The 27,849-nt window shown below is 65.6% G+C and overlaps 1 protein-coding gene across 2 annotated transcripts; it reads right to left on the bottom strand.

The window, feature by feature from the left end:
• Positions 1-24,241, bottom strand: ADAMTSL2 (ADAMTS like 2). Of its 2 annotated transcripts, none has more exons than XM_053918971.1 (19): positions 24,103-24,241; positions 22,403-22,493; positions 21,874-22,016; positions 21,033-21,108; positions 20,436-20,538; positions 19,830-19,975; positions 19,575-19,698; positions 17,709-17,789; positions 15,585-15,760; positions 14,914-15,256; positions 13,158-13,530; positions 9,590-9,687; positions 6,973-7,099; positions 5,766-5,979; positions 5,522-5,677; positions 4,892-5,062; positions 4,072-4,248; positions 1,400-1,544; positions 1-694 (listed from the first exon to the last, which is right to left on the bottom strand). In XM_053918971.1, the coding sequence occupies exons 2-19, from the start codon at positions 22,490-22,492 to the stop codon at positions 576-578; spliced, it is 2,862 nt and encodes a 953-aa protein (XP_053774946.1). In that variant the 5' UTR covers position 22,493; positions 24,103-24,241; the 3' UTR covers positions 1-575. The 2 variants fall into 2 exon arrangements, with proteins under 2 accessions (XP_053774946.1, XP_053774953.1); XM_053918978.2 differs by lacking the exon at positions 24,103-24,241 and adding an exon at positions 22,773-22,865.
• Between the last annotated feature and the right edge of the window lie 3,608 nt (positions 24,242-27,849).

Here is a 27,849-nt window from a genome sequence, read left to right as displayed (position 1 = left end):
TGCCATAAATACGACCACTTTATTAACATACAGGGGGTAGTGACAGAGACCACGGAGCAGGACACTGCGAGAGGGTGCCTCCTCCCGGCACACAGTGCAGGGGTCCCTCTGTGCGCAAGCGTCCTGCAAGGGGCACCGGGCGCCGAGTCGGTGGTGAGAGCTCCTCGGAAGGGGCACACCTCGGTGGGACCGGACAGGAGGCGCACCAGCACCCCCTGTCCACCCCCGCTCTGGAGGCAGGCAGGACCTTTCCAGGACTGAGCCCAGAGAAGTGAGGGGGGCCGGAGGCAGGAGGCCTGGTCGCCTCCACCTCTGGGCCCTGGGCCCCTGGGCAACTGGGTGCTGGGCGTGGGGTCTGCAGACACCCCACCCTCGGGCTCCGAGCAGCTGTGTGCACACGGCCCGGGCGGCTCTGTCCGGGGGAGCTGCCCTGTGCTCAGGGTTCTCCTTCCCGGGGTAGAACGGGCTCAGTGTCTTGTCCCGCAGCCCTGTGGCCAGGGAGTCCAGGGAGGGGCCGTGAAGCTTCGGCAGTCCCATGGTGGGGCGCTTGGCGGGTCCGGCGGCGGCCACCCAGCCTAGGAGTGGGGGGGCCTGCAGGAGCGGCAGCAGGCCTTGCTGTAGTACCAGTGGCCACACAGGTTCACCTTGATGGCCAGGGCGCAGTTGGTGCCCGGCTGGTCTTGGCAGCTGTCATCTGGGTGCGGGACACAGTGGGGGGGGGGGGGTACAGGGTGTAAGGATAGGGCCGCCACACCCCCACCCGGCCCCTCCCCGCCTCTTTTCCTTGATGAGGGCATGTTCTGGGGATCACCGGGCCCCTGGGGCAGGTGGCCCATTCATGCCCTTTCCAGGTTCAGGGGCAATAGGCCTCTATTTCTCTGTCACCCCTCTCCTGCCCTGGCCTGCCCCTGGTGATGTCAGGGTGCTGGCACGTGGTTGGGCCTGCACGCAAAGAGGGAAGGGTGTGCACACGTCCAGGGGACAGGCCTGAGAGGGGCTGCTGATCTCGGTCCCCAAAATACCCCCTGGGTGGCCCGCAGGTCCTAGGCCGAGCTCACCCCCTGCGCACAGTGCCCCCTGGAGGCCTGGAGACATGCTGCATGCCCAGCCCTGGGCTGCTGGCTGTCACCCTGGATTCTTGTCCCTCTCCCACAGCTGCCCCCCATCTTCCAAGGCTGATGTTCTGTCCACGGTGCAGGTCTCAGCACAGCTCCCGTGACCCTGAGCACCAGCCTGGCCTCACCCGCACCCCTTGCTCTCACCGCCCAGCCAGGCCCGGCCCTTCCAGCAGCAGCCTCGTTCCCCGGCCTGCCCTGGTCTCCCAAGCATTACCCCACCCCGCCCCCTGGCAGACGTCTGCCTGGCTCCGCCCACACCTCCTGGGGAGGCCCCCACTCACCTGGGGGCTCCGTGGGACAGGGCTGCAGGTCACAGGCCTGCCTGCCGACCGGCTTCACCAGGGGGTCGCAGCCGCGGACGACGTCAGTGCCCTGGTAGCACTTCACGTCGCGCATGCGCACGCCCGCTCCGCAGGTCTTGGTGCACTGATGGGGAACAGCGGGCAGGGGACCCCCGTCTCGCCGGGCTGCTGAGCCCCAACTCACATGGGGCACAGGGGCGCTCAGGGGGTGGGGGTGGGGTGGGGATTGGAGACAGGGAAGGGAGCCGGCTGCCAGCAACCGGCTGACACTCAGCCCCAGGCAGTGCGGCCTCAGATCCCGCAGGCACAGGATGGGCTGGGGCGTAGATCCCCCTCGCTCCACTACCCCTCCCTCCGGGCCTTTCCTGGGTCCTCTGGTGCGGAGGGAGACCGCTGGTTTTCCACTCCAGTAAAACGCTGTTTGTCATCGGCCAATTAGACGGATCCTCCAAAGCCACCCCCACCCCCACCGAGGCTCGCTGTCCAGATGTTGCCCTCGGAAAACCCTGCCGAGCTACCCGGGACAGCTGCTGACCCAAGTTAGCCCCCCAGCCTCCTGCCAACAGCCTACTGCCGGTGGCTCCCTCTCACTCCCCCTACGAGGCTGACCCCACGTCACCCAGGCCCGTCTGGGGCCTCGGCCCTCAGTCCCTGGGCCCACCCTCCAGTCCCGTATGCAGAGAATGAGACAGAACAGAGCCCTTGCCCGCTCCCAGCTTGGGGACTGGCCCAGGCCGGGGACAACGAGAGGCCAGCTCCACGCCACGCACAGAGGACGGTCAGCCTTGGGCGGATGCCCCGAGGGGCCTCGGGATGTGCCCTGGCGCCCACGCCTCTGTCCCTGGGGACTGGATGCAGTGGCTAGAGGAACAAGCTCACCGAGCCCCACACCCACTGTCCCTCCGTGCCAGTCACCCCTCACCTAATTGCCACCGTTCTGGCAATACAGGCGGCCCCGCCCCCAGCATGCCTGGCTGTCTTTGCCCCACCCCCACCCTTCACCGCCGCCTCCCTTCTGTGGCCAGCACCCAGCACAGCGCCGGCACCTAGCAGGTCCCTCCCTTTTTCTGAGGCCAGATGTTCTGTCCAAGGTGCAGGCCTTGGCACGGTCCTGGGACCCGAGCCCTAGTCCAGCCATACCTGCGACCCTTCCCACCCTCTCCACGAAAACGAACTCAGAGTTCCGGGGGGACCCTCGCTCCCGGACCTGTCTCTGCCTCCGCAGCCATTAGACGGCCCTGCCCCTCCTGCCCTGGGGGCAGCACCCATGCAAACCCAGACGGAGCCCCAGCTCACACGAGAATCTGCACCTTGAACTCCAAAGTTTGGGGGCGTGGCTTCTGCCTGTCACGGGCCTGCAACCAGGGGACCCTTCGGTGTGGGTGTCTGAGCCACGCTGCGCAGTGTCCCAGCGAACGTCCCCGTGACCGTCCGGGGCTTCGAGCCCCACGTGACCCTGTCCTCCACCCCTTCGTGTGCAGCATCGGCCCAGGAGGAACCTGGGACCAGGGCACTGGGCACTGTGATGTGTTCCGTCCCCACCCCATGCTGGGGGGCCACTCTGGGCCTCCCCACTTGCCCCCTTGAGAGCTCACATACTCCTGGGTAAGGGCCTGGGGCTCGGGGCCGTGGTGCGAAGGGCACACGAAGACCGTACTCATCACTCACAGGGCAGTCTGGCCAGGACTGTCTCTGTGCCATGAGAGGCTGAGGCAGCTACAAGCCCCGGGGGCCCTAGAATCGCACCAGGAGGCTGCAGCAGACCGGGAGGGGTGCCTGCCGCTCCCCACCCCGCCCCTGAAGTGGGGCTGCCCCATCTCTGCTGGCAGCCACAGGCACCCGGGGCCCCTGCCTGGTCCCGCGGGGCGACACTTCGCAGGTCCCTCACCCGCCCAGGACAGGATGGACATGAGCACCACCGTCCACCACACCCCCGGCGGCTGCAGCGCCCGAGTGGGCTGGACATCCCTCCAAACTTCGGTTTGTTCCTCAGTGAGACGGGGCGGGAAGCCCCTCCTCGTGGAGCTGTGGGCGCAGGGAGGGGGAGCCCTGCTGCCCGGGAGCTAAGGGCTCTGCCCCGGCCGCACAGGGAGTAGACAGCGGGCTCCCAGTCACCTGCCAGCCTGAGGCCGAGGGGTCCTCCGCCGAGGGGTGGGGCCCAGCTGCTCTGGAGAGCTGCAGCCAGTCCTCCTGGCTTCCCTCGCCCCCCGGCACATGTCCTGGGTGGCCTCTGCACTCAGGACCCTGCGGCCCGCCTGGACTCTGACTGACTCCCAGGCCAGGGCCTGGTCTGACAGCCCACAGGCCCCAAGGGCCCACCTAGGCTCTGGCTGCCCCGAGACAGGTGTCAGGCACACATGTCAAATGCACCACAAAAGGCGACAAGGCAAGGCCAGAAGTGCCCTGGGCTAAGAGAGGCCCAGGACCAGTGTGGCAGGGATCCCAGAGGTGAGATCCAAGGAGGCTTCCTGCAAGAGGTGACCCTGGCACTAGCTGGCTTGGTAGAGTTGAGAAGCATTCTGGGGGCAGAAAGCCGTGATGGAGGCTGATAAGGGGGACCTGAGGGCATGTGGGGCCGAGGAGGCAGAGCCTGGACAGGAGCAGACCTGCGGCCGGACCCCAGGCCACCTCGGGGGCTGGCGGGCGCTCACCTCGGACCACGGGCTGGTGTACCACTTGAAGCAGGGCCGCTCGAAGCAGGTGCTCTCCTCAGGCGGCTTCTTGGCCAGCCCACACTCGGGGCCGTTGCGTGTCTGCGGCTTCCCATTGGCCAGCTCCATGCACAGGACCAGCCTCTTCTTCATGCCTCGGCCGCAGGTGGTGTTGCACTGGGGCCAGGGGACAGACGGGGTCAGAGGTCAGGGGCCAGGAGGACCAGAACACGGCCCACAGTGACCCCCAGGGCGACGGCTCCGCCAGGAGATGGACGGCACATTGGCTGAGAGCCCTGGGCGATGACCGTTTGGCCCCAGACGGATTTGACCAAAAGCAATTTAGCAGAAAACCATCTGTTTTGAATCAACATGGTTAAGGACAATTGGCCCGAGATGATCTAGTGATGGGCAGTTGGTTGCCCGAAATGGCCGAGGGAAAGTGGCCTCGTTGGGAACAACTCGAGGGAAACTGCAGGTTGGGACTGTGAAGCTGGCCGTGAGGACAAGGACCCGGGCCCGGAGCAGGCACTGCCGGCCCCTCCGATCTCCAGACACGGGCCACGCAGGGGGCCGTGGCGGGGACAGACGGGGACGGTGTGAAATCCGCAGCATTGCTGAGCATCTGCCTACTTAGACTGGAAAGTTTGAAGGAGTTTCTGGCCTTTTGGGCTTTTCCTACTTCAAGTTCATTTTCAGTGAGCTGTGCCATCACCACTTACGTCTAGGCCCTCGTTTTGACCCATCTGTCCTCCGGCCACTTGGCTGCCAGCCCAAAGTTCCCCCAGCAGGGGCGCCTGCGCCAGCTCAGACCACTCACCCGCTCCCAGTCCTGGGCCAGCCAGTGGGCCGGGCAGTTCTTGTCCCCGCAGGGGTGGATGGCCAGGGGCTTGGTCTCCGTCTGGCACTGAGACTCGGGTACCACCCGGCCGTCGCTGGTCTTGCAGTACACGTGTCTGATCATGCGGCCCTGGCCGCAGCTTCCACTGCACTGCAGGGGGACACCCAGGGTTCGAGCCCAGCCCGGTCCCCAGTTCCCCATCCCCCGATGACATCACTCCCAAGAGAGAGGACCGCCCCCAGGCAGCCTGCGGGAGCGGCTGCCATGGTAACCACGTTGGAAATAGCACGTTCTGTTCTAATTACAGAGACACTGCATGCTTGGTGAAAAACACAGAGACAGAAAAACACACCTAAAACCCCTACAAGGTCACGTGTGCCCTCAGCACCCAGAGGGCCCCCCAGGGAGTGTCTGAGCTTCTTTCTTCCCGACCAGGAGACAGAGAGAGACACACAGGGACAGGCAGAGGGGCCGTGAGGCGGGACCGCTGTGCGGGCTGCCTGTTTCAGAGTAAAGGTCCTGATTCTGCACAGTCACGGGAGGGAGGCCGGTCCCCCCCCCACACACCCTCACTCCAGCAACACGGGGAGGCCGGGGCCCTGCCCTCACCGGCCCCCAGTCAGAGACGGTCCACTGGCGGTCACAGGGGGGCCCCGTGCAGTCCTTCTCCCCCACGGGCCTGGTGCTGGGGTCGCAGAGCTTCTCGTCCTCGGAGCAGCGGATGTCCCTGGTCACCACGCTGCGCTCCCCGCACTTGGCTGTGCACTGTGGGGGGCCGGGCGAGCACAGGGTCAGGACGCAGCGTGCGGCCCTGCCCGCCGCCCCGGCGCCCGCTCACGGGGCGCAGGCTCACCTCCGACCACTCGGACATCTCCCACTGTGGCCCACAGGCCGGGTTGCGGCATATCTTGCGCTCCTCGGGCCGCACGGCATCAGTGGCCTCGCACAGGTCACTGTACACCGAGCTGTCGAAGCCGGGCGACAGCATCTTCCAGCAGCGCACGATGCGGAACTGGTAGCCCTCGCCGCAGGTGCGCGAGCACTCGCTCCAGCTGCTGGTCTCCCACCTGTCTCAGGAGGGGCGGCCTTCAGCGACCCCCATCTTCCCGCCCCACGCAACCCCGTATGCTGGGACAATGCGTCCCCTCCTCCTTCCCCGTGTGGTCCAAAGACACAGGGGCCGAGCCACACGGGACTCTGGTGAGGCCACTCTGTGGAGGCTGCCGCCCTGGGTACCCGAGCTCTCTAGGGAACTCCTAAGTGGGGCCCGGGTGGGTGCCTGGAGTGGCCCCACAGCTGGAGCTACCTCCACCTGCTCTCACCCACCTCCTGGCCTTCCTGACCCTTCGGGGAACCCAGGCCTGGCCCTGTTCCTTTGCTCAGGCTGGGATCACGCCCCAGAGCCCCAGAGCCCCAGAGCCCTGAACCCCACCGTGGGGGCTCTGATGGGTGGGCAGGACCCAGAGCCACCCACTCAGCTTCAGAAAGGAGCAGAGACCCTGCGCAGGGGGTTGAGGGGGAGCAGAGTCAGAGAGCAAGACAAGTTTGCTCCTTCAACAGCAGGCTGGTGCCCACAGACTCATCTGGGGCCCCCACACCAGCCCCCACCATGCCTGGGGAGAGGACACGGTCAGGGCTTCACCTCCAACCATCCCTGAGGCAGAACAGGAGGCCAGGAAGACAGGGCCTTCCCCCCATGACAGGGACAGGCAGTCCGCCTGGAGTTTGGGGTACTACCTCTTAGGATTCATACAGATCACACCAAGTGAGCCTGGGGCAAATGTGCCACCCACAGCGGAAAGTGGTGTCTCAGTCCGCAGTGGACAGCGCTGACGGGCCCCCACTGAGGGTAAGGCTCAGTGACGGGCGGGGGTAAGGGGCGGGGAGGGGTGGGCTGAGCACCAGAAGATGCAGAGGACTCTGACAGGCAGGTTGGTGTGCCCCGCCCACAGAGCTCCTGGAAGGAGCAGGAGGGCCCCCCTGCTCCTCTGGACAGAGCAGAGCCTGCTACCAGCCCCTATCCTGACACACACCCTGCTGGGGGCGGGGCGGGGCAGTACCTGGGCTGGCACTCCCTCCCAGCGCAGAACTCCTGGACCGGCTCCGGACGGGTCAGGGCGTCGCAGTAGCTGTCGTCCACCTCGATGCCATCGTAGCGGACACACATGGCGTAGGTCGACATGACCCCTGAGTTCCGCACAAGAGAAAGGCCTGTGAGCCACACCTGAGCACCTCGGAGACCAGCAGACCAGCAGACAGGTCTCTGCCAGTGGGCAGCCACCCGACTTGCCCGGAGCCCAGCTTCCTGGTTTGAATCAAGGATGATGACCGCAAGCAGCTCACAGAACCGTGACAGGAGCCCTGGCTGGTGTGGCTCAGTGGACTGAGCGCCGGCCTGCAAACCAAAGGGTCACCAGTTCCATTCTCAGGGCACATGCCTGGGTTGTGGGCCAGGTCCCCAGTAGGGGGCGTGCGAGAGGCAACCACACGTTGACGTTTTTCTCCTTTCTCCCTCCCTTCTCTCTCTAAAATAATTACAATCTTTAAAAAAAAAGAGAGAGCTGTGACAGGAGAGCTCAGTGAGGAGGGTCTGACCCTTCTCTTTCCCGCCCGACCCCATCCCAGCCGCTTTGGAGAACTCACTCCGGCCCCTGGAGAGGCACACGCAGCCAGCCGATCACTAATGACGGGCGGATGGCTGGATGGGTGGGTGGATGCAGGATATGGACAGGAAATCTAGCATTCCCGCCCTTCCAGCCTCCCCGGATACAATGTTACAGACCCTCGGGCCCGCCCACCCTCCCGGGGCTCCCTCCAGTCCTTTTCAAACTCCCTCTCGCATCTTCTTCAGTGTGATTCCCTTCCTGGGCCCCAGGGCCCCATAAATCCCATCAGGGGACGGCATGGAAGGGGCCAGCTCCGCCCCACTGCTACTCCCTGGACCAGCCCCCACACTCCACGTCCCTGTCCCCCTCCCCCAGCAGCCCCACGCCTGGCACCCAGGTGGCCACACTCTCCAAGCAATGTGAGTCCCTGCCACGGAGCTAGGATGACTCAGGGTAGTTGTCAGCATTGGTGAAAGCCTGGGAGGGGGCAGGGTGTTTTATTGTTGTCCTTGTTGTTGTTGTTGGGGGGGGGGGGTGAGAGAGAGAGAGAGAGAGAGAGAGAGAGAGAGAGAGAGCAGCCTTCCTGAATGAGGGAGAAATGGAACGCTCCCTCCCTGCTGGTGGCCAGCATCCCAGGGGGAAATCAGCTTCTGGTGAGTGGGGAACCCTGGCCCCTCACTCTGCCGGCCACAGCCAGCGGCACCAGCCCCTCCAAGCCCCAGCCCTGGTTACAACAACCAGCCTGGGAAGCAGCCCACCCGGGATTCTTTCCTTCCTCCGTGAAGGACAGGCCAGGCTGCAGTTGCCGGCCCCTCTCTGCCAGCCTGGGCCGTGTGGTCCTCAGCCCCTCGGCAGGGGAGGCAGCTCCCGGGCCAGGTCTGCTGGGGAGGTTCCAGGCCTCGGACACCAGCTCTGGGGCCCAGGGAGGGCTGCCGCTGGGGACTCTCAGAGCCTGGCCATGTGCCCAATTATTCACTTACTCCTCGTGGAGCGGGGACCCAGAAGGTCCTCCCCAAGAGGGACTGGAATTTGAGTCCCAGCTCATTCTCCCCTGGTGGGGTGAAGAGGACATTGTCAGACTTCCCAGGCCTCAGCTTACTTGTCCCCAAAATGGGAGCCCCCCCCGAGACACCGGGAGAGTCAGAGCCCACTTTCCTGGACTCCCTCTTCATGACCTCAGCCCTGAACACAGTGCTTCTCGAACCTTCTTAGACCGGGAGCCCTTCCTTTTGGTGAGTGACCAGGGAACAGAGGGGAGAGGCTCAGGGTCCCTGACCCCCCCCCCCATCCTGGGGCGGCTGCAAAACGGTTGAGGTACTGCCGAGACTCGGGGTAAGAGCGCCCACCGGTTCACCTGCGGTTCTGCCACCACAGGGTGTCTTGAAGGGAAATGAGGAGGTCGCCCTGTCCTGGCTGAGCTGGGGGACGGGAGAGCTGCGTCGTGGACCTAAAAGCCCTCCATGCACCCTCCAGGGCAGCGAGGGGCGCTGCTGCCTCGGCAACTCAGCGGGACATTCACAGACACCGAACACCACCGGTCTGGCAGCCCCACCAGAGCCATGGGCAGCCTGGCTGTGTCCCCGCCCAACCACAGAGCCCCAGCTAGAGAAGGGGTGGAGCTCGGGCCCCCCATAGTGCCTGCCAGGGTCCCACTGCTGGCTCTGACCCCCACAGCAGCCCCAGGGGCAGCCGATGGAGCCCAGCCCCTGGGGGCCACAGCCAGTGTCTCAGGGTGGTGGTAGCCGGCCACGTGAGCAGAGGGATGTGGCTTCAAGTCCCAGCTAAGCACATGTGTCTGCCTGTCAGGAGCCACCAAGGGGTCTCCATGCCCTGCCTTGCCGCCTCCAGCAACTGTGGAGTCCTCACCCCCTAAGATCCCTTCCTTTCCACCGAATGGACATTTGCTCCAACAGGACAGCAACAAAGGACAGTGGGTGAGGAGCACTGGGGGGAGCATGTAACACCCAGGAGGCCACCCTCGCCGTGGTCCGCCGCTAGCAGGGCACCCCGACCCGAGTCGCGTCCCACTCCCTCCCAGGAGGGCCGTGTGGGGGGCGGCGGCAGGCGTTACCTGTGGTGCAGGTGGCGCTGCAGGGCTCGTGCGAGGAGAGCTTCCACCGGTACATGTCCGCCGGGCTCACGCCTTGCTTGCGCGCCTTGGGCCTGGTCCTGAACACGAGGTCAAGCGGAGAAGGGGGTGAGAGGCCACGCAGGCGTGTCCTCACCCATGGGGGCGGCGGTGCTTTGGCGTGATGGCACCCCTGTCCTGAGCCCCAGGCGGTCCCCCGCCCCCGCCCCTCTTAGGGTAGAAGGGCCCACTGTCAAGGATGGGGGGCGCGGATTAGGATGCAGGGGACGTCGCCCGTCTCAGTGACTGACAGTCCCAGCGTCCTGCACTGCGGCTAGTCACAGCCCCTTTCGGAGTTTGGGGCCAGGCCAGCACGGAGCAGCCCCCCACACATGCTGGCTTCCCGCTGTCACCTTCTAGCATCCAAAATGGGTCCTCCTCCCCACACCCTCCCCGGGGAGGGACATCGGAAGGCACTTCATTGCTGAGAAGGTGCCAGAATTCTCTCCTGTGGCCTCCCCCCAGGGTCCTGACTGAACAGGACACTAGCCACTGGGCTCCAGTGGTCAACATGGAAACCTCGGCACGGAAGGGGACGGGGCCGGGGCCAACTATTGTGAGGACTGTTTGCTTCTCTGGGCCGGTGGGCGTGCTGGGCCCGACCTGCGACCTGTGACCTCCGTATCTGCTGTGCAGGCTCGTGGGGGGGCTCAGCACGGGGGAGGGGACGGGCAGCAGCTCTCAGAGCCTCAGGCCTGAGATCACAGGTTTTTCCCACTGCCATGGCCCATGGAGCCCGCCACCCTCGGAGCCCGGGGCCAGGCAGGGTGCGAAGGCCTGGCCCCCGCACATCATCCAGACCTCGACCCCCCAGCCCCTGCCCTGGGCCCAGAGGGCTGGCTGAAGAGGGGAGGAGCTAAGTATCCCAGGGCGTGAGCGTGGGCACAGCCACGGGTCCTTTCCCGGGGACCCGTTGTCAGCTCTGAGGACGGTTGTAGGGCGTGCTCTCGGACAGGCCTTCTGGTGGAGGCCGTGGCTGGCACTCCAGCTTTCGGAATTTCCCAGGTGCAGGAGAGAATTGTTGTTCCCGTTTACTTTGCATGAAGGCCCCCCGGGGGCACACCTGAGGTGCCTGAGGACTGGGGAGCCAGGAGAACGAAGAGGGAGGGGACAGGCAGGAGGGGTGAGCACAGCAGATGGTGGCCCGGCCCTTTCCCACATCCCCCAGGGAAGGAATGCCCACACTGTCCTCCTTAAAAATGAGAGGAATCTCGGGGATGCAACGTCCAGCACAGGAGAGGCAGCTGGCTGTACTGCACTCGCTCCGTGTGGGGCCAGGTGGGGACTGGAAATATCGGGGGATCACTTTGTAAAGCACACGAATGTCTAACCACCATCTGCACCCCTGAAACCAATACAAAGTAAACTGAACGTCAACCGTATTTGAAAAATAAAAGAAAAAAATCGAGAGAAAACTTTAAAATGTATCCCCTCCCCACCAGACCCTGTCACCTGAGAGCAAAGGACCCGTGGAAACCGGGGTGACCACCCAGCTCCTGTGAGCCGGGCCCCTGGGCCCGGAAGGCCCTGGAAGATCGCTCCAGACCCTGGGCTCCCCCAGCTGCCTTTCGGCAGCTTTAAATCCTCCCCCAGAACAAGAGGTGAGCCCAAGCCCCCCACCCCCCAGGGAGCAGTGGGTCAGCCCTATCTAATTACACAGCCCGCAGCCCACAGCCCGCAGCCCACAGCCGAGTGACTCATCCCTGACTCCCTGCCTCCCGGAGCGTGGCTGGTTCAAAGTAACCCTCCGGGCTTTAAGCACAAAAGGTACTTCTGGAGGGGCGGCCCAGCGTCACTCTGAGCTCCAGCCTGCGTCACTCTCGGCTTGCGCAGCTCTGGAAAAGCCCTGCCTGTGTTTGCGCAGAGAGGCGCCAGGAGAAAAACACCCCGGAAGTGGCTGCACCCCCTGCCCTTCACTGTCTGGAAGGGAGAGGGGACCCCCACAGCCTTGCAGGTCCCAGTGGCCAGCCCCGGGCAGGTCAGGCTCCGGGGGACAGATGGCGCTTGTTTATAAATGAACCAGAACGCACTGCCCACTTCTCTGCGCCCCCAGCCTGGTCTCAGACGCTGGTCCCCAAGGACTGCCTCCCTCCATTGTCCTGGGAGGATGGAAATAACCTTTCCTTTGATCCCACCCTCCCTCGGGGCAGACTCGACTTCCTGTGTTTGGACAGCCCGCCCAGACCGGCTATTTTAGCCGGTGGTCCCTGCCTGCCCTCTCTGCTCAGCCCTTTATGTTAAAAGGCCACCTTTGGTTTCAGCGTCCTTTGATGGTGGCCCCATCTCCCCACATCTGTGCCTTTCTGAGGGTTGGAGATCAATTGTATTGGTTCCCATGACCCCCTGCAGGCACTGACAACCCCAATGCCCCCGTGGGGCTGAGGAGGTGGGGTAAGATTCCACTGGGGCAGGGCAGACTGTCTAAGGACCCTGCCCGGGGCATCCTGGGCACCGGAGCTGGCGGGCCCTGAGGCATCTGTTGACAAGTTCCTTGCTTAAGGAGGGGGAAACTGAGGCCCCGAGAGGGTCTGAGGCGTGTTTGTTGTTTAAGTCAAGGGGTTTGGGGAGCCCTCAGACAGCCAGGCTGACCAGCCCGAGCCTGCTCCTGCCCCCACCGTCCCCCCACCTGTGCACCCTCACTGCTGCGTAAGCTTGGGCCCCTCAAGGTGGCCCTCAGCTCAGGGGGCTTGTCGCCACGGACTGTCCTCCAGTGGGGATGGGCAGGCCTCCAGGGTGGCAGGCCCAGGGGCACCCTGCTCTTGTCTGCCTGCCACACAGGGAGGCCCCTCCACGGTCAGCCCTGACTGTTCAGGCGTCCCCAGCTATGACTGCCTATGTGCCCCAGGTGTGACTCTCCAGCTGTGACTGTCTAGTGTCCCCAGCTGTATCCTTGCCTCGGGGAGCGGGGGGCTGACCCCAGGCAGACTAGCCCAGCCCCCCCAGAGGCAGCTCCAGCCCCTCCCCCCCTGCAGCAGAAGGCCTTGTCCTCATGCCCGACTCTGGCCTCCAGCTGAGGGACCCACTGGACCCTTCCCGGTCTCCTCTCTGGCGCAGCAAAGGCTGGTGCCAACTCACCTGCACCTGGAGAGCGGCCTGGAGTGCCCACCTCAAGCCCAGCGGCCGTGCGCACAGGGACTGTCCCTACAGAGAACCCAGGGACCCGAACGCTCGGGCACGGTGACCCCGAGCATGCCACGCACCTTCTCTGAACCCCAATAGCCACCTAACTCTCTGAGCAGGTAGCAAACTCAGCCCCAAGCCTGGCTGGCGAGGAGCGCACTGGACAGGTGGCCCTCTCCCTGCCCTCCCGCCCCCTTCCAGCGGCATCAGCTCCGCACATGGGCACACGGCTCTGGGCTTTCACCCGGGGGACTAAGATGCACAGACCTGGGGGGCAGGCGGGCGTGTGAGCAGGGGCAGCCAGACCCGCTCACCGCACAGTGAGGCCTCACTTCCAGGACCCCACTGTGGGGGCCCCTGGACAGGGCAGGGCAGGGGCCGCACCGCCTACCTGGCCTTGTGCGTCCTGTTCCCGGCCACAGCGGGCAGGCTGGCGCTGGCGTTGGGGAACGGGGCCTCTGAGGAGGCGTTGGCCACCCTGTCGCTGCTCAGCTCCAGGTAGGACCCGTTGAGTAGGTAAGCGCCGGCCCCCTCACTCTCCTCATAGTCCACATAGAGCCCCTCGGCTGGGGAGCCCTGCGGGGCGCCCTGCACGAAGATGCCATTGCCCGTCTCGTTGAGGGCGAGCTCCTGGGAGTCAGAGCCCACGCCCAGGCGCTGGCCAGCGATGACACTGGCCGAGAGGATTCCCTGGGAGGGGAGGCGGGCGCCGGCCTCGTGGTCGTCTGTGTCCCCTGGAAGAGCTGACCCTGTGGCATTGCCATCTACGAATGAGAAAGAGGCTCAGCTTCAAGCTCCCTCATGCGGAGGCAGGCGGGGGGGGGGGGGGGGGGGGAAGGGCTGCCCTGGGGTGGGGGTGGGGGGCCACCAGTGCTGGAGGCCCAGAGCCGAGCCTGGAAGCCCCCAGAGGCAGGTCGCTGCCCCCCGAGTGGACCCGGAGCACCGAGTGGAGGCCCACAGGCTGGCCTGGACAGGCTCTTGTGGGGAGTCGTCTTGACCTCCGCAGTGGGTTGAAGGGGTCCCCCAGAACTCATGTTCACCCAGAACCCCAGAATGTGAGCTTGTTTAGAAATAGGATCTTTGTCAACGTGGTGAGAGACCTCGGGATGAGGCCGCCCTGGGTTTGGAGGGGTCCCCACCCATGACCGCTGTCCTTGGAAGAAAGGGAGAGGACGCAGGAAGAATCACAGAGGAGCAGGTGTGTGGGGACGCAGGCAGACCGCAGTGGCATGGCCAAAAACCAAGGACACCGGGGCCCCTCAAAGCTGAGGGAGGCGGGCAGGACCCCCCAGAGCCTCTGCAGGGAGCGCAGCTGCCAACAGCTCGGCTGTGGACCTCTGGTCTCCAGGACCGGGGCGGGGGGGGGGGGGCACCTCTGGTGTCCTGGGCCGCCAGCCCATGCTCCTTTCTTACCGTAGCCCCAGGGCGCCGACCCAGCCTCTCGGGTGTCTTCTACTTAAAGACACCAAGGGTCTTGCAAACCCACTCCCCAAGTCCATGAGGGGACACTTCCCAAATCCAGCTGACCCTCTCTGCCCTGGGAACAACGCTGCTGAGCTGTGGCGGCCAGGAGCACAGCTAGGCTGCCGGGCCCGGGGTTCCGACTCTGGCCGCTGCTTCCCTAACAGCTGCTTCTCCAACTTCCTGCCTCACCCCCCCCCCCACCAGCCTGCCCCTCAGGCCGAACCTCCAGGTCCTCTCTGGTCCCCGCCCGCTCCCCGCTCCCGTGCCCGCAGCCAGCGAACCCTTGCCTGTTCCAGAGCCCTCGGCTGACCCTCAGTCCCCTCCGGAGCTCTCACCACCCCTCGTATGCTGCCTGCCTCTACCGAGTGACCAGGGGCAGGGCCAATGGGGTCAGAGCGGCCTGGGTCTCACTCCCAGCTCCCCACTCGGGCTGTGTGGTGTGGGCAAGTCCTCCCTCTGAGCCTCCGTCTCCCCATCTGTCATGGGGGACAACCTCCTCCACCTCAGAGAACACACCACAGGGCTCAGGCAGAGGCCTGGCACTGTGCCCGCCAGGACGCCTGCGAGGAACTGACCCCTCTTGTCTGGCTCTTCTGCCGTCTGCAGGGGACCGCAGGCCCTTCCCCGAGGCCCCTCTCCCCAGGAAGCCCCCCCCCCCCCCGCCCCGCGCCCCATCCTGTTACCTCGGAAGCCCTTGCCCCTGCGGGGTCCATCGAAGGCCCTGCCGCCGGCCTGCTCGCACACCTCGTTGGTCTCTTTGCTCAGACCCAGCTCGATCCCCGGGCCCGGGGCGCCGAACAGACGGCCGTCCAGGCCCAGCCGCTCAGAGGAGGCCTGGCCGAAGAGCGAGCCGTTGTGCGGGAGGAAGCCCAGCAGCCCCGGCCCGTCCAGCTCCTGGCTCTCGGCGCTCTCGGAGGTGGGCTCGGAGAAGTGGTAATAGAGGGGCTGCCTGTGGGGGGCAGGGGGCGGCTGCCCCAGCGTGTACTCGAAGGTGATGGAGGGGCTCTTGCCGTTCTGGTTCCACACCTGGGGGGGGCAGAGATGGGAGCCTGTCCTTCCTCCCCACAGGGGCCGACAGCAGGAACAAATGAGTGAGTGAAAGGCGAGTAAGAAGGTGAGAGGGGGAGGTGGGCGAGCGAGAGAACGGGCACAAATCAGTGAGGAGTGAGTGAGTGAACGCAGACCGCACTCACTCAGGTGGAGGCACTGAAACCTGAGCGAGCGAGTCACCGAAGGAAGGAGTGAGTCCTCGGCCGGGCGAGAGGCTGCCGAGAGGGGCCCACCCCGGCCCGGGCGAGGGTGCTGCCGCGGGCGCAGACACGGCGCGGGCCCCTGCCCGCCGCGGCGCACGCACCATGACGTTCAGGCCCTGGTCGGTGGGCCCCTGGGCCACGATGTACTCGATGCCGGTCTCGTACACGTCCATGGGCCGCCGGTACTTGACCACGGTGCCGGCGATGTTGAAGTTCTTCGGGCTGTCCACCTTGAAGTTGCCGTTGAAGAAGAAGGAGCCGGCTTCATCTGCAAGAGCTGGCAAGTCAAGGCCGGTCACGGGGCTGACCAGCTGGAGGGAGGACGAGCGGCAGGGGACCGTGGCCACCCCTCCCCAAACGCCCTGAGGACAGGAAACCCCCCCCCACATGGAAGGGATGCCGTGTGTGCGGCGGCCAGTGGCCCCGGACACTGAGTACCAAGGACACAGAAGCACTTCCCCGTCAGCCTGAACTGAACAAGGACGTGTCTAGGTGACCGCAGGTGGCTGGCCCAGGCCCCGTTGGGTCCGGCCATCCTGGCCACCTCTGAAAGGCTGGACTACGAGGGGGCAGGTGGCATCCAGGCTTAGCCTCCTGGTCTGGAGCAGCAGGGCCAGGCCTGGGGAGGCGGCCACTGGGCAGCGGGCATCAGCCAGGGTGGGCGGGACAGGGCCGTCCAGCCAGCTTCTGCTGCAGACTCACTGTGTGACCCTGGGCCAGTCACTGCCCCCAGCATCCCACATGGGGACTCGACCTCAATGCCCCTCTGGGGTCCACACGGAGGGACGCTGACCTGGTTGGCCCAGAGCACTGCCCCAGTGGCCCAGCAGGCCCTTCCCGGCCACCTGCAGCTGACCAGCTCCATGCTCTCTCTGAGCACCGTGCCGCCGGGCCACGCATGCAGGTGCAACCAGGCTGACGGTTCGCCCAAGACCCCATCCTGCCGGACTCCGTGAGGGAGGCCCGGGCACTTTCAGATCACCCTCTCTGTGAGGGGGGCGCAGTTGGATGGACATGTGGAAGGGGGACCTCAGTAGGATGGCCCCGCCCAGGGCCTGCCAGGCCTAGCGCCGCCCAGACAGCAGGAAGGCGCATGCAGCCTTGCGTCCTGCGGCCTGGAGGGGCAGCAACTCTCCAGGGCTGGGGCGATGGTTTGGGGCAGCCGGCCATCCCTGGGGCTGTGGAAGTGACCACAGGAACAGCTGGGAGACAGGGCAGTGAGGAGGCAGGCTCCACGCTTGGGGACAGTGTGTCTTCCAGGAACCGGCCCGAGGAGGGAAGAGTTCAGCTTCCAAAGCCCCTGATGCCGCAGGGCAGCCGGGCAGTTAACTGCTGACCAGGCAGACAACCGGCAGGACACGTTTGCTGGACAAATACCCGCAGCGCAGCAGTGTCTCTAAACGCCGGCTCCCAGGGGTGCGCACGGGTCAAATCCCCGGCTGGCACCCAAGTCCTGTTTCCGGACAGCAATGACCTCCCTCCCTGCGGCTTTCCCAGGGCTCTGGCTGAGGCTGCCCTTGACATTTCCACGCGTCTGATTCCCGGGCAGTCGCTTGGCAGCCAGCTCCAGGAATGTGGCATTTCCAGGCCTCACTGCGGGCACCGGAGCGGCCACCTGGCAGGGGCTTGGCTCCCGCGAGCAGATGCTGGGACTTGGGGTGCACAGCCCTGCCAGGGCGTGTGCGGGGCTAGAGCCTGCAGCCCAGAGGGCAGCGCCGGGCCGGCTTCTCCCTTGATGACCCTGAGCAGAGCCCACCCACCACACCCCGTGAGGAGGGTGGTGTCACACCACCAGTGCTGGCTCTCACAGGGCCACCCTGAGAGGCGGGGTGGTGCGCCAGGAGTTGGGAACGGCACCACACCTGGGTCCTCGGGCTGGCCACCTACTGCCCCTCTCTTCGCCTCCACCTTCGCCGCTCCTGGAGGTCCCACTCCCTACCCTGGAGGCAGCGACCCACCTCCAGCTTTTGCCAGGCTCTCCAGGGACGGGCAACTCACTATCTGACGTCACGCCTCCCTCCACAGTCGAGCACCTCTGAGTACACCAAGGCCCTTCCACACCCGAGGGAGTCAGCTTCCCCAAGACCCGCAACACGCACCAGGCCGGGCTCCGGCTCCAGCAGCGCGCCCTCCTCTGCAGGAAAGGACCCTTCTCTGCCCAGGCGCAGGGCCCCGTGCTCAACCACAAGCCCGGTGAGGCAGCCTCCTGGGCCACACAGACATACCCAGGACGTCGGCGGACTTCTTCCGCTCCACGATCTGGATGTCTCGGGCGCCAGCCGGGATGTGGGTCACCAGAGAGTAACCTGGCGGATGGTGAAGGATGGTGAGCAGCGGGTCTGGCTGTGGCCGCTGCCCCTCAGTTGGAAAGGCAACAGCTGGTGGCGCCCCTTCCTGTGCTCCTGGGGGGGCCTGTCTAGCTAAATAGAGGCAGGTCCAGGGTCCTGCTGAAGCCCCTGGTGCCACCTGAGGGCTGGCCGCCGCCCAGGCTGGAGTCCAGGCTCCCTCAGGCTCCCTGCCATTTCTTACCAAAGCCACAGCGGCACTCATCGGTACCTGCCCCGGCCCCTCCCGAGGGGCACCGAGGGCACACAGCGGCCTTACGTCTGCTGGAGCCAAAAAGACTTGGGCCCCGCCCTACCAGACACCCCCAAGATGACCCTGCGGAAGTTGCTGAAGGCCTCAGGCCTCAGTTTCCTCATCTGCACCAGACGTGGATGAGAAAGGACGAGGCCCCTGGACGAAGTCAGCTCAGGGCCTGTCGTCCAGGCCCCCCTGTCCAGTGGGGAGGCAGCTGGGGGACCCCCACAGAGACCCTGCAGCCGAGGGGCTGGAGACTGTGAGGAGTGGGGGCCGAGGATGGGAGTGCTGTTGGTGGGCACTGGGGAGTGGTCCGGGGGGAGGAGGAGAGAGATGCTTAAAGCCTAAGACAGAAAATGCCTTCTGGGGTGGCAGGGGGTAGGTCTCAGGTCTCAAAACCCAGGGCTGTCAGGTGTGACACTCACACAGCAGGTTCCCACCTGAGAAGTGGTCGAGCCCGTGGGCACCTGCCTGCCCAGGTGAGCTGGTCCCACAGGCCAGCACCGGGCGCCCTTCCTCCCTGTCCTGCCCCCTTCCTAGGCCCCTGAGGACCCTGAGCTCATCCCTCCTGGCAAGTGGCTCAGTGGTCAGCGCCTGGCTCTTCAGGAGGGAGGGCAGGAGGCTCTCACCCAGAGTGTGGCCAGTTTCTGCGGTTCGAACCCTCCCACCGGGGCCACGCAAGCCCCCAGCGTGCCGGCACCGGGGACGGAGTGGGAAGGGGTGCCCGGCAGCCCACCCGCTGCTGTGGCGTCTCCACTGTGCACGTGTCCTAGTGACACAGGTGCATGACTAGGACGTGGTGACTCTAAGTATCGCTCATTCAAAGGTAGTTTATGTACATTGGTTTTTAAATTAGTAACCAGCTCATGAGATTCCTGCCTGAGCTCCCTTAGCTCTCGTACCGCCCAGCCTACACACATGGATGGGGGCGGGCAAGAGTGTGGGTGAGCGTGTGGGACCACAGACCCGGCAGCCCTGGGTGGCAGTAGGACCATGAGAGGGCCAGCCCCCGCCCCCCACACCGAGGGCTCCCTGAGGGAGTGAACCTGGTCTACCTAGCACCTCCCTGTGGCCTCAGTGTCCGGCGCACAGTAGGTGCTCAGAAAGAGATGCGCAGCGTGGACCCGGGCTCTGCCGTCCCCTAGCCCGGGGTCCCCCACACCATCAGAAACGGACTCCATGGAACAGGAAGCTCCCAAATGTGCGTGCCCAGACTCAGATCTGCCAGCGGCAAGGAGGTGACATGTGACTCAGTTTCCCCCTTTCTGTGTGGCACTCACAGCTCCCTGAACTGCTGACAAAGGCTAACCCTAACCCTCTGTCCAGTAGGCATCCGACAAAGAGCTGCTGGTCACTCCCAGCCCAGGGGGGTGCACAGAGCACCTGGCCAGCCCCCAGGCCTGGGTAGAGGAGCAGGTGGCCCACAAGGGGCAGGAGCTGGCACAGTGACACCCAGCAGGTAGGAAACAGGTCCCCCACAAGCCCCTGGAGGGGGAGCAGCAGAGTCTTACCGAGCTGGGCGTTCCCCTTGCGGTAGGTGCCCACCACATGGGTGCAGCTGCTACCGTCCCCCTGGCAGACACCGCACTTGTCCAGCGTGTGGGTGGAGAAGAGGACCCCGTCACAGCCGATGGGCTGCAGGAAGGGAGGTGGAGAGGGCTGCTGGGACGGTGCGGAGGCCGGGCCTGGGGCTGCCCTGCCACGGCGGGCCGCCGGGCGGCCTGCGCGGTGAGACCAGCGGCACCCATGCTACAGTGTTTAACAACCTCACATTTTCCAGACACGCAGACCCCTCGCAGGTCTGTGAGCTTGCAGGACGTGCCGTCGCGGGCGGGGACCATGAGCTGCCGCTGGCCGTCCACAGTGGTGCAGTGCAGGTCACAGGGCTTGCTGGAGATGTGGACGTAGTCGTCTGGGGAGACGGAGGGCCTCAGGGGTGGTGGGACGCGTTCGGGGACTTCCCTTCTCCCTCCCACGGAGACTGCACGCCCCCCCAGCCTGGAGAGCGGAAGGGACTGGCCCAGGATCCCGGCGGCAGGCAGGAACCAAGGGGCAGGTGGTCTGACCCAGCCCCCGCTCTGTGAGTTCTGGCCTCTGCCACCCTGTGGGTGGGGACAGTCCCCCTCGCAGGAGGTCGGAGCCAGTGGATGGCCCCACGCAGCTGAGCCTGGCTGCCCTCCACTTACCCCACGCTCGGGAGAGACCAGCTGCCGGACGACTCACAACCTTCCCCAAGGCCCCTGTCCAGGCCACTTTGCCCACCTGTCCACCCACTGGACAAGTGTATCCCCCACCACAGTCCCCAGGAGCTGACCCATCGGGTGGGGGGGCCGCCCCGCACGCTGTGCCTGCGCAGCGGCCGGGTGAGGTACCGGGGTACAGGGGCTTCCACTGGTGCCGCCGCCCGTCGTACACCTGGGAGTTGAAGGAGATGCACTGCTCCTCGCGGAAGCTCCGCGAGTCCGGCGGGCACTCCTGGGGACCAAGCACATGGGGTGGGGGAGGAGCTCGGCGCATGACCTGCCTGTCCTGGCTGAGCAGGAGGAGGCCACAGTCCGGGGCGGCCTCCCACCCCCCACCTCTGTCTCGCTGGCTCCGGGATGCAGTGAGCATGAGCAGAAGGGCAGCTCGGAGCCCTCAGCACCCTCGTGCACCCTCACGCTAGCCCCGGGCCTCAGGGTGGTGCGGGAGGGCTGCAGTGTTTCACAGGTGGGGACAAGACACCTGGTGACTGTCAGTCCCCCAGGGAGCTCCTGGTGGAGGACCTGTGGGGGGCAGAGACCCCAACCCTGGAGCTCCCTGCACCTGCCGGAGGGCACGGCGGGTGGCCCCACCTGACTGGGTGTGGGGAGAGCGCCCTCACCCAGGGCCCCTTCTCACAGGATGTAAGGGGCAGGCCGGGGACTGAGTGTCCAAGAGGATGCCTGGCACCTGCGGGGAGGGGGGGCGGCAGATGGGCAGGGCCTCACCTGTACTCGGCACAGCTGGTACCTCTTGGACGTGCCTGTGCAGGTCCTGTTCCCAGCACCCGTGACCGACGTCCTCCTGGCGGGAAGCCATGGGTGCTGAGCTGGTCCCGGGAGCAGCCAGCTGCAGGTGCCCACACTGCTCCTGCCCCTGGGCTGGCCCCCCACCCCTCCCCTGACCACTCTGACCAAGCGGTCCTGCTTCCACACTCAGCCCCGCTGCTCCATGAGAGCCAGGCTCCCTGCACAGGGATTCAAGCAGCGTGAGCGGGTTTCGAGGTCCCTTCCCGGGGGAGGGGCGGTACAGGGATCACCTCTACGTCCCCATCCCCTCGCCCAGGGTCCCCTTGCCCAGGGCCCCGTACCCAGGGTTAACGATAATGACGACAATGTTGCCCGTGTGCCGGCCCTGCACTGCAGCTCACGCACACGTGTGTTCTCAGAGATGTCAGGTGGCTCTCGCACACTCTCCGCCCCTCAGAGGGGGCTGGCACTCAGAGGGGGTGTGGGACTTGCCCACGGTCACCCCTCTAGGAAGTGGCAGAGGCCACACTCGAACCCAGGCCTGTCCGGCAGCAGCTGTGGCGCCACTCGTTTACTCAACTCAGGCCTTCCGAGGAGAAGGCCGGGGCTCGCCCCCCGCCCCCGACAGAGCCTTAGGGAGGGATCCTGCTTTCTCGTGAAGGCCTGTGCCCCATGCCTTGGAGCAGGGTGCGCCCAGAACGCCGCCGGCCGGCACCCCTCGGGAGCCGTGTCCCTAACAGGGCCAATGAGGAGACTGCGCCCTGGCCTGTCCCGTGCACCCCACACTGAAGTGTCCCCCCTCCCCTCTGAGTCCCCGCACCTCTGCTGTAGGCAGTGCCGCTCCTGGGACGTCACCCCGGCACCACAGCTGCGGGAACACGCCGTCCACTTGGTCCACTCCCCCCACCAGTAGGCAGTGGCATCCGGGCCCCCCTCCAGGCTGTCGGCCATGGGGCTGTTGTCCTGGGCGAGAGGCCCCGCAGGGGTTAGATGGCCTTCCCTGGTGGTCTTGGAGGGGCGCTGTGCGCCCAGGCCCTTCCCATCTGAGATCTGGACCATCCCAGGTGCTCTGCAGGGTCCTGAGGACTCACTTACCTCCCGAGTGGTGCAAGGCCTGCCCGGGTTCTGGGGGACACTGCCCTCCCCGTGTGCGCCCCCCACTCCAGGACTTCACTCTGAGGGGAGGCACCACCCTCAGCCCCGCCCCACTGGACCTGGGGGGCTCTGGAGCGGCCAGAGGCCCCGCTCAGGCCTGACCACCTGTCACACGTGTCCCTAGCACTGTGGGCAGGGCCCCCAACCCCTCTGACACCAGCCCCTCTGGGTGAGGGGCCACACTCCCCACTCACCGTGGCCCCACTGGACGCCACACCACCAGCCATGAGCACCACAGCCAGCAGGGACCAGGCCCAGTGAGAAGGACGCAGTCTGCCATCCATCCTAGGAAGCAAGGCCACTGTCACCGCCAGGACAGACGCACTTCCTCTGTCAGTTGACCAGGGCCCACCCACTGCCAGGCCCACGGGGCTAACTGGGACCGGTTGGCAGTGACTGCCCAGCAGCCCTGCTGGGAGGGAAGTGACTGGAGACGTCTGCCACGGGCTGGAGACGCAGGACGGCGGGGCATGTGCCAGGCCCACCCCGCCCTCCCCGCCTCCTGCCCCGCCCCCCCAGTCTGGGGGCACTTGGGGTCATGTGCCCTGCTCTGCCCCTGGACACCTGAGCTCCCGGGGGGCCGCTGTGGGCCCAGGCTGTGTCCTCAGTGGCGGAGCTGAGGCCCGGAGACTCAGCCCAGCTGGAGCACCTTGGGGTATTTACCAGCTCGGTGCTTTCTGGCCATGGGCGAGAAGGGAGAAGGACGGTCTGAGGGGTGAGTCCATGGACACCCCAGGTACCACCAGGCCCTTCCCTGCCCTGGTCACGGCTCCCCCTACCCCCCGGCCCCTCGGGGATCTCAGGCAGAGCCCGTGCCCCTGCAGGGCAGAGCATGAAGGGCCCAGAGTCACGGGACAGTCTCCCTCTCAGGAAGCCAGGGCCCCCGCCCCAAACGCCACTTGACCCCCCCCTACTTGGGGAGCCTCCTACCTCTGTCCCCCAAAGGGAGGGATGGTGGCCGCAGGGGGCTGGGGGCTTTAGTGACCTCTGTCTAGAGTCTGTCTTAGGTCCTTAGTGTCACTTGCCAGCAGGTTGGAGAAGGGGTTTCAGAAACCACCAAACCCCCCTGGAGCCTGGAACCCAGAGAGGGGAGCCAACTTTCCCAAAGCCACACAGCAGAGCGGCAGGCTAGCCTTGGGAGCCCAGAGCAGACCCTGGCCTCATCCCCTACACCAGCTCACTCCAGGAAAGACAGGGTGGAAGTCCCCTAGCCCTGCCGTCCCAAAGCCAGCTCTTCTACACCCGCCCCCCTCCTCCGACACCCCCCACTCCCTTGCTGCTTGAGCACCTGTGGATCCTCAGGTGCTACGCCAACGCCACCCTGGCACCCCGAGAGTGTCTCTGCCCTGGGCAAGACAGTAATGCACCCCGGAGAATGCGGCTGGGGCCCTCGAACCCCCACCTCCCCCACCACCACCTCCCCTCCCTACCCGTCTGCACCCTTCCCCCACAGGCTTTTGCCGCATCCCCCTCCCCAGCCTCAGGCCCAAGGAGCCCCCTCCCAGGTCCCATTGGCTAATGGGCGCTCGGCTCCTGCCTGCGGGCTGAAGACAGGTGCTGAGCCGGCCTCGCACTTGGTTTTCATTAAGGCCCAGACACCGCTGGCTACAGGCCAGGGCCAGCGCATGCGGGATCCAGCCCTCCCTGGGGTTCAAAAACAGCCACCGGCCGGCGGGAGAGGTTCGACAGCCGCGCAAAGGAGAGCTTCAGGCACCCGAGGCTGGAAGCGAGGGCCACCCTCAACGTGCCCCGCGGGTCTGGACCCCTCCCCACGGGGCCCTCCTCCTGTTACATAACACACAGCTGAGGGGCCGGGGGATACTCCCGGCTCTGGGCTGCCTGTCACACCCGGGGAGGGCCGCAGTGGGACGCAGGACAGCTGGAGGCGACCTACCTGCCCCGGGTCGGCAGGTTGTCCTCCTGGAGAGGGGGGCCGGGCGGCAGGGGGGGCGGGCGGCGCCAGGTGTGCCTCGGAGCGGCGGGCTGCCTGTCCCCTTCCTCCTGCTCCCCGCCCTCCTCCACTTCAAAGAGCACCCACGAGAGGGGTTCCCAGGGAGGCGCGCAGCCCAGTGGCGGCGCGCAGCCGCCTTTATAGCTGTCAGGCAGACGGGGAGGATCTCACACTTCCCACCAGGCTGCTCCCCCGCCCGCCGCCGCCGGCCTGGCGCACACTTTAACCCGCTCCGCGCCTCTGGAGCCCAGCCAGGCCGGCCCAGCTGCCTGCTGACGGCGGCTCGGCCCGGGAGCAGCGAGCAGGGAGGCCGCCTGCCTGGGTCCAGGACTCAGGGTGGTGTTGCCGGGTGTCCAGATGGAGGGACCTCTAGCCTGGGGTCACAGAACAGGCCTAGCCTTGGCCCGTTTCTGCCCCCAGAGGGGCCTGACCCCGGGGACCCCCTAGGACGGAGCCCTGGCCATCCAATACACACAGACTGATGGCCCCATGTCACAGGTGGGAAGACCGAGGTCCAGAGGGGACACCACGCTCCAAGCTCACCCAGGTGGGCTCCACAGGGGTCTCCTGGGAAGCAGAGGCCTACGCAGGGGGAGGGGCTGAGGAAGACCCAGGAGAGTCCCGTCAAGGGCTCCAGGGAACGGACTGAAATGGCCACAGCCCACTGACCAGATGGCCAAGATGCCCAGGGTGAGCGGGGGCAGGCGTGGGGAACTGTGAGGATGTTGGACAGCAGCTTGGCGGGGCACAGTGGCTGGGCAGCCCTGGGCAGGCCAGGCACAGAGCCCCAGGCCCATGTCCCTGCTGAGTCAGAGCGTGGGGCCCGGATGGAGAGGTCATCGCTCTCCAGCCCTCCGGAACCAGGCAGACCCCAGCCTCTGTGGGGCTGCCCCTGAAGCCGAGCCGGGACCACCCCCTTGCTCTCCGGGCCCCCCAGGCCCACCTCCTGGAACACAGAGGCCCCTCCAAATGGTGGGGGGGCGGGCCTGGGTGAAAGCAGGGGAGGCCTTGGTCGGGCCACCTGAGCCATTTCTCCCATCGCCCCTCTCAGCGCTGCAGTGGCCCTCGGAAAGCCCCCTCTGTCCCTCTGTGCCGCTGCCCAAAGGCAGTGTGTCATCTCCTTCAGCGGCCTCCCTGCCACTGAGAAGGATCCCACCCTGGGAAAGCTCTACCTGAGTTGTGGCTGCCAGCAGGACCGACAGGGAGGAGGACAGCCAGCGGGAACAGCGGCGCCCACTGCCCTGCACCTCGCCTCCCTCTTCCCAAAGCCCTGAGGCTGCTGTCTCCGTCACCCCCACTTCACAGATGGAGGGACTGAGGCACCAAGACTGAGTGATGCTCCCGGCCACACACCCGGCAAGGGGCCTCTCAGGGAGCCCAGCGCTCCTGCTGATCCCCACTCTCTGTCGGGGGTGGGGGGTGGCTGTCACTCTCATCCCCTACCCCCAGCCCGCCTATCCCCAGAAACTCCAGGGAGGCGGGTCTTAGTCGTCTTGCTCTCCCAGGGCCCCTGGGACGGTCAGTGGAACCCAGGCCCACACTGCCCCCTGCGGTCGGCACGCTGCGGCGCAGACGACGCCACACATGCTCCCAACCCCTCGCAGATGCGGGTGGGCCAGGGTGGGCCGCTCTTGCTCTGGAAGCCTCTGCCCCGTCCTTCCCCTCCCGCCTAGCCCAGGGTCCTGCACCCCAGTACCAGAGCTCCCCATCCAGCTGACAGCAGGGTGCCTAATGGGGGAGGACCCCACAGCCACCTGCCTGCCCACCAGATGGAGTCTGGAAGACAGGCTTGCCCCCAGCACCCACCCTGCTTGGGGACCTCCTGCAGGTGCATGGCCTCAGCCTGCTGCGCTCCTCCCCGCCAAGTGCCACCAGGGAGCCCCCAAACTCCAGACCCCCAGGGAGCTTGGGGAGGTGCTTGAACCACCAGTGGCCTGGGCATTTCTGGGGAGACACCAGGAGCCTGAAACCCTAGGAATTTCGGGGATGAAGAGTGAGTGCCTGGGTGTGGAGCTGCTGTGAAGCCCCACAGAGAAAGGGTCAGCACAGCCCTCCTGCGGGCAGGCCCAGGACACCCTGGGACCCACCTCCAGCGCCTGGCCAGCCTTCTAAGGCAGGGACATGAAGTGCCTGGGGCCCCCAGGCTGGCTGCCCCACAGGTGACCAGACGCCAGCACGGCTGAGCACAGAGGGGCCACGCGCGGGCTTCAGGCTCTGCAGGAAGTCCTAATAGCGTCATCCCTGAATTCATGTTCTTGATGCGACTCCAGGTGGGGCGGTACAGCGAAGCAGCCTGCAGCCGGACCAGGAGCCTCGGCCTTCACAGGGCAGGTCCTCGGCTGCTCTCCGCCCCCCAGGGACCCAGGACCCCCTGAGTCCTGAGGTGGGCTCCCAGCCACTAGCCCTGAGTGTATCCTTGTGCCCAAAGGAGCAAACATTAACATAAAATACGCCCTGGCTGCTGTGGCTCAGTGGATTGAGTGCCAGCCTGTGAACCAAAAGGTTGCCAGTTCGATTCCCGGTCAGGGCACATGCCTGGGTTGTGGGCCAGGTCCCCAGTAGGGGGTGCACAAGAGGCAACCACACACTGATGTTTCTCTCCCTTTCTCCCTCCCTCCCTTCCCCTCTCTCTAAAAATAAATAAATGGGAGAGGATGTGGAGGGGAGAGAAAGCTTTGTCCCACTTTGTGAAGGAGGAAGCCCACGTGTTGCACCAGGCCCCACGAGTCTGCCGGTCACTACCTCCTGGCCTCGCCCCTCCTACAAACCAAACAGTGCCCCGGCTCCCTGCTGAGTCACTGAGAGAAATGATTTCAACCCCCCCGTCTTAGCTACTGTCCCCCTCTCTGGAGCCCTTCTTTTGTACCCCCATCTGTACATGCTCAGTACTCCCAGATGATCTTCCAAGGCCACCTCCTCCAGGAAGCCCCCAGGATCCCCAGCACTTTGCTTTGGCTGCTCATATTGGGCCGGAATCACCTTCCCCGAGCTGTGGCGGTGTCCCTTGTACCCCCAGCAGAGTAGGGCCTACATCCTCAGCGTCTCTGGGCGGGGGCGGGGGGTGGACAGCATATAGTAAGCGCTCAATAAACAAAGGGATAGGCGTGTCAGGCCGCTCCTGGTGCCAGGCCTCCTCATCCTTTGGGGGTGAGGGCGTGGTGTGCCCTCTACTCTCCCCAAGCAGAGCTCCCTGTGGCGGTGGAGTGGCCCCTCCAACTGCCCACACTGTCACCGCCAGGCCCTGGCTGGGGAGGGGTGCCGTGGACACCTGCTTTTTAGGAAGCAGCTTGTCTTTCCACCAGAGCTTTCCGGACGTCTAAGGAGGGGCCGGGAAACAGGGGAACGGGCACATGGGTGCAGAAAGCAGAGGAGGGGCCTGGGAAAGCAGGGTGGAGCTCCTGGCTGGTGCGGCTCAGTGGACTGAGCGCCGGCCTGCAAATCAAAAGGTTGCTGGATCGATTCCCAGTCAGGGCACATGCCTGGGTTGTGGGCCAGGTCCCCAGTAGGGGGGGCGCGAGAGGCAACCACACATTGATGTTCCTCTCCCTCCCTTTCTCCCTCCCTTCTCCTCTCTCTAAAAATAAATAAATAAAATCTTTAAAAAATAAAACAAAACAGGTAGGGGTCAGAGGAAGGCTCAGGGGGAGGGGCTGGGGCAGGGGCAGGGCACAGTGGGCCAAGGGATGGCCG

The sequence above is a fragment of the Desmodus rotundus genome, chromosome 1, assembly GCF_022682495.2.
Source record: "Desmodus rotundus isolate HL8 chromosome 1, HLdesRot8A.1, whole genome shotgun sequence".
NCBI classification, from domain to species: Eukaryota; Metazoa; Chordata; class Mammalia; order Chiroptera; family Phyllostomidae; genus Desmodus; species Desmodus rotundus.
This window is presented reverse-complemented; position numbering and strand designations above follow the sequence as displayed.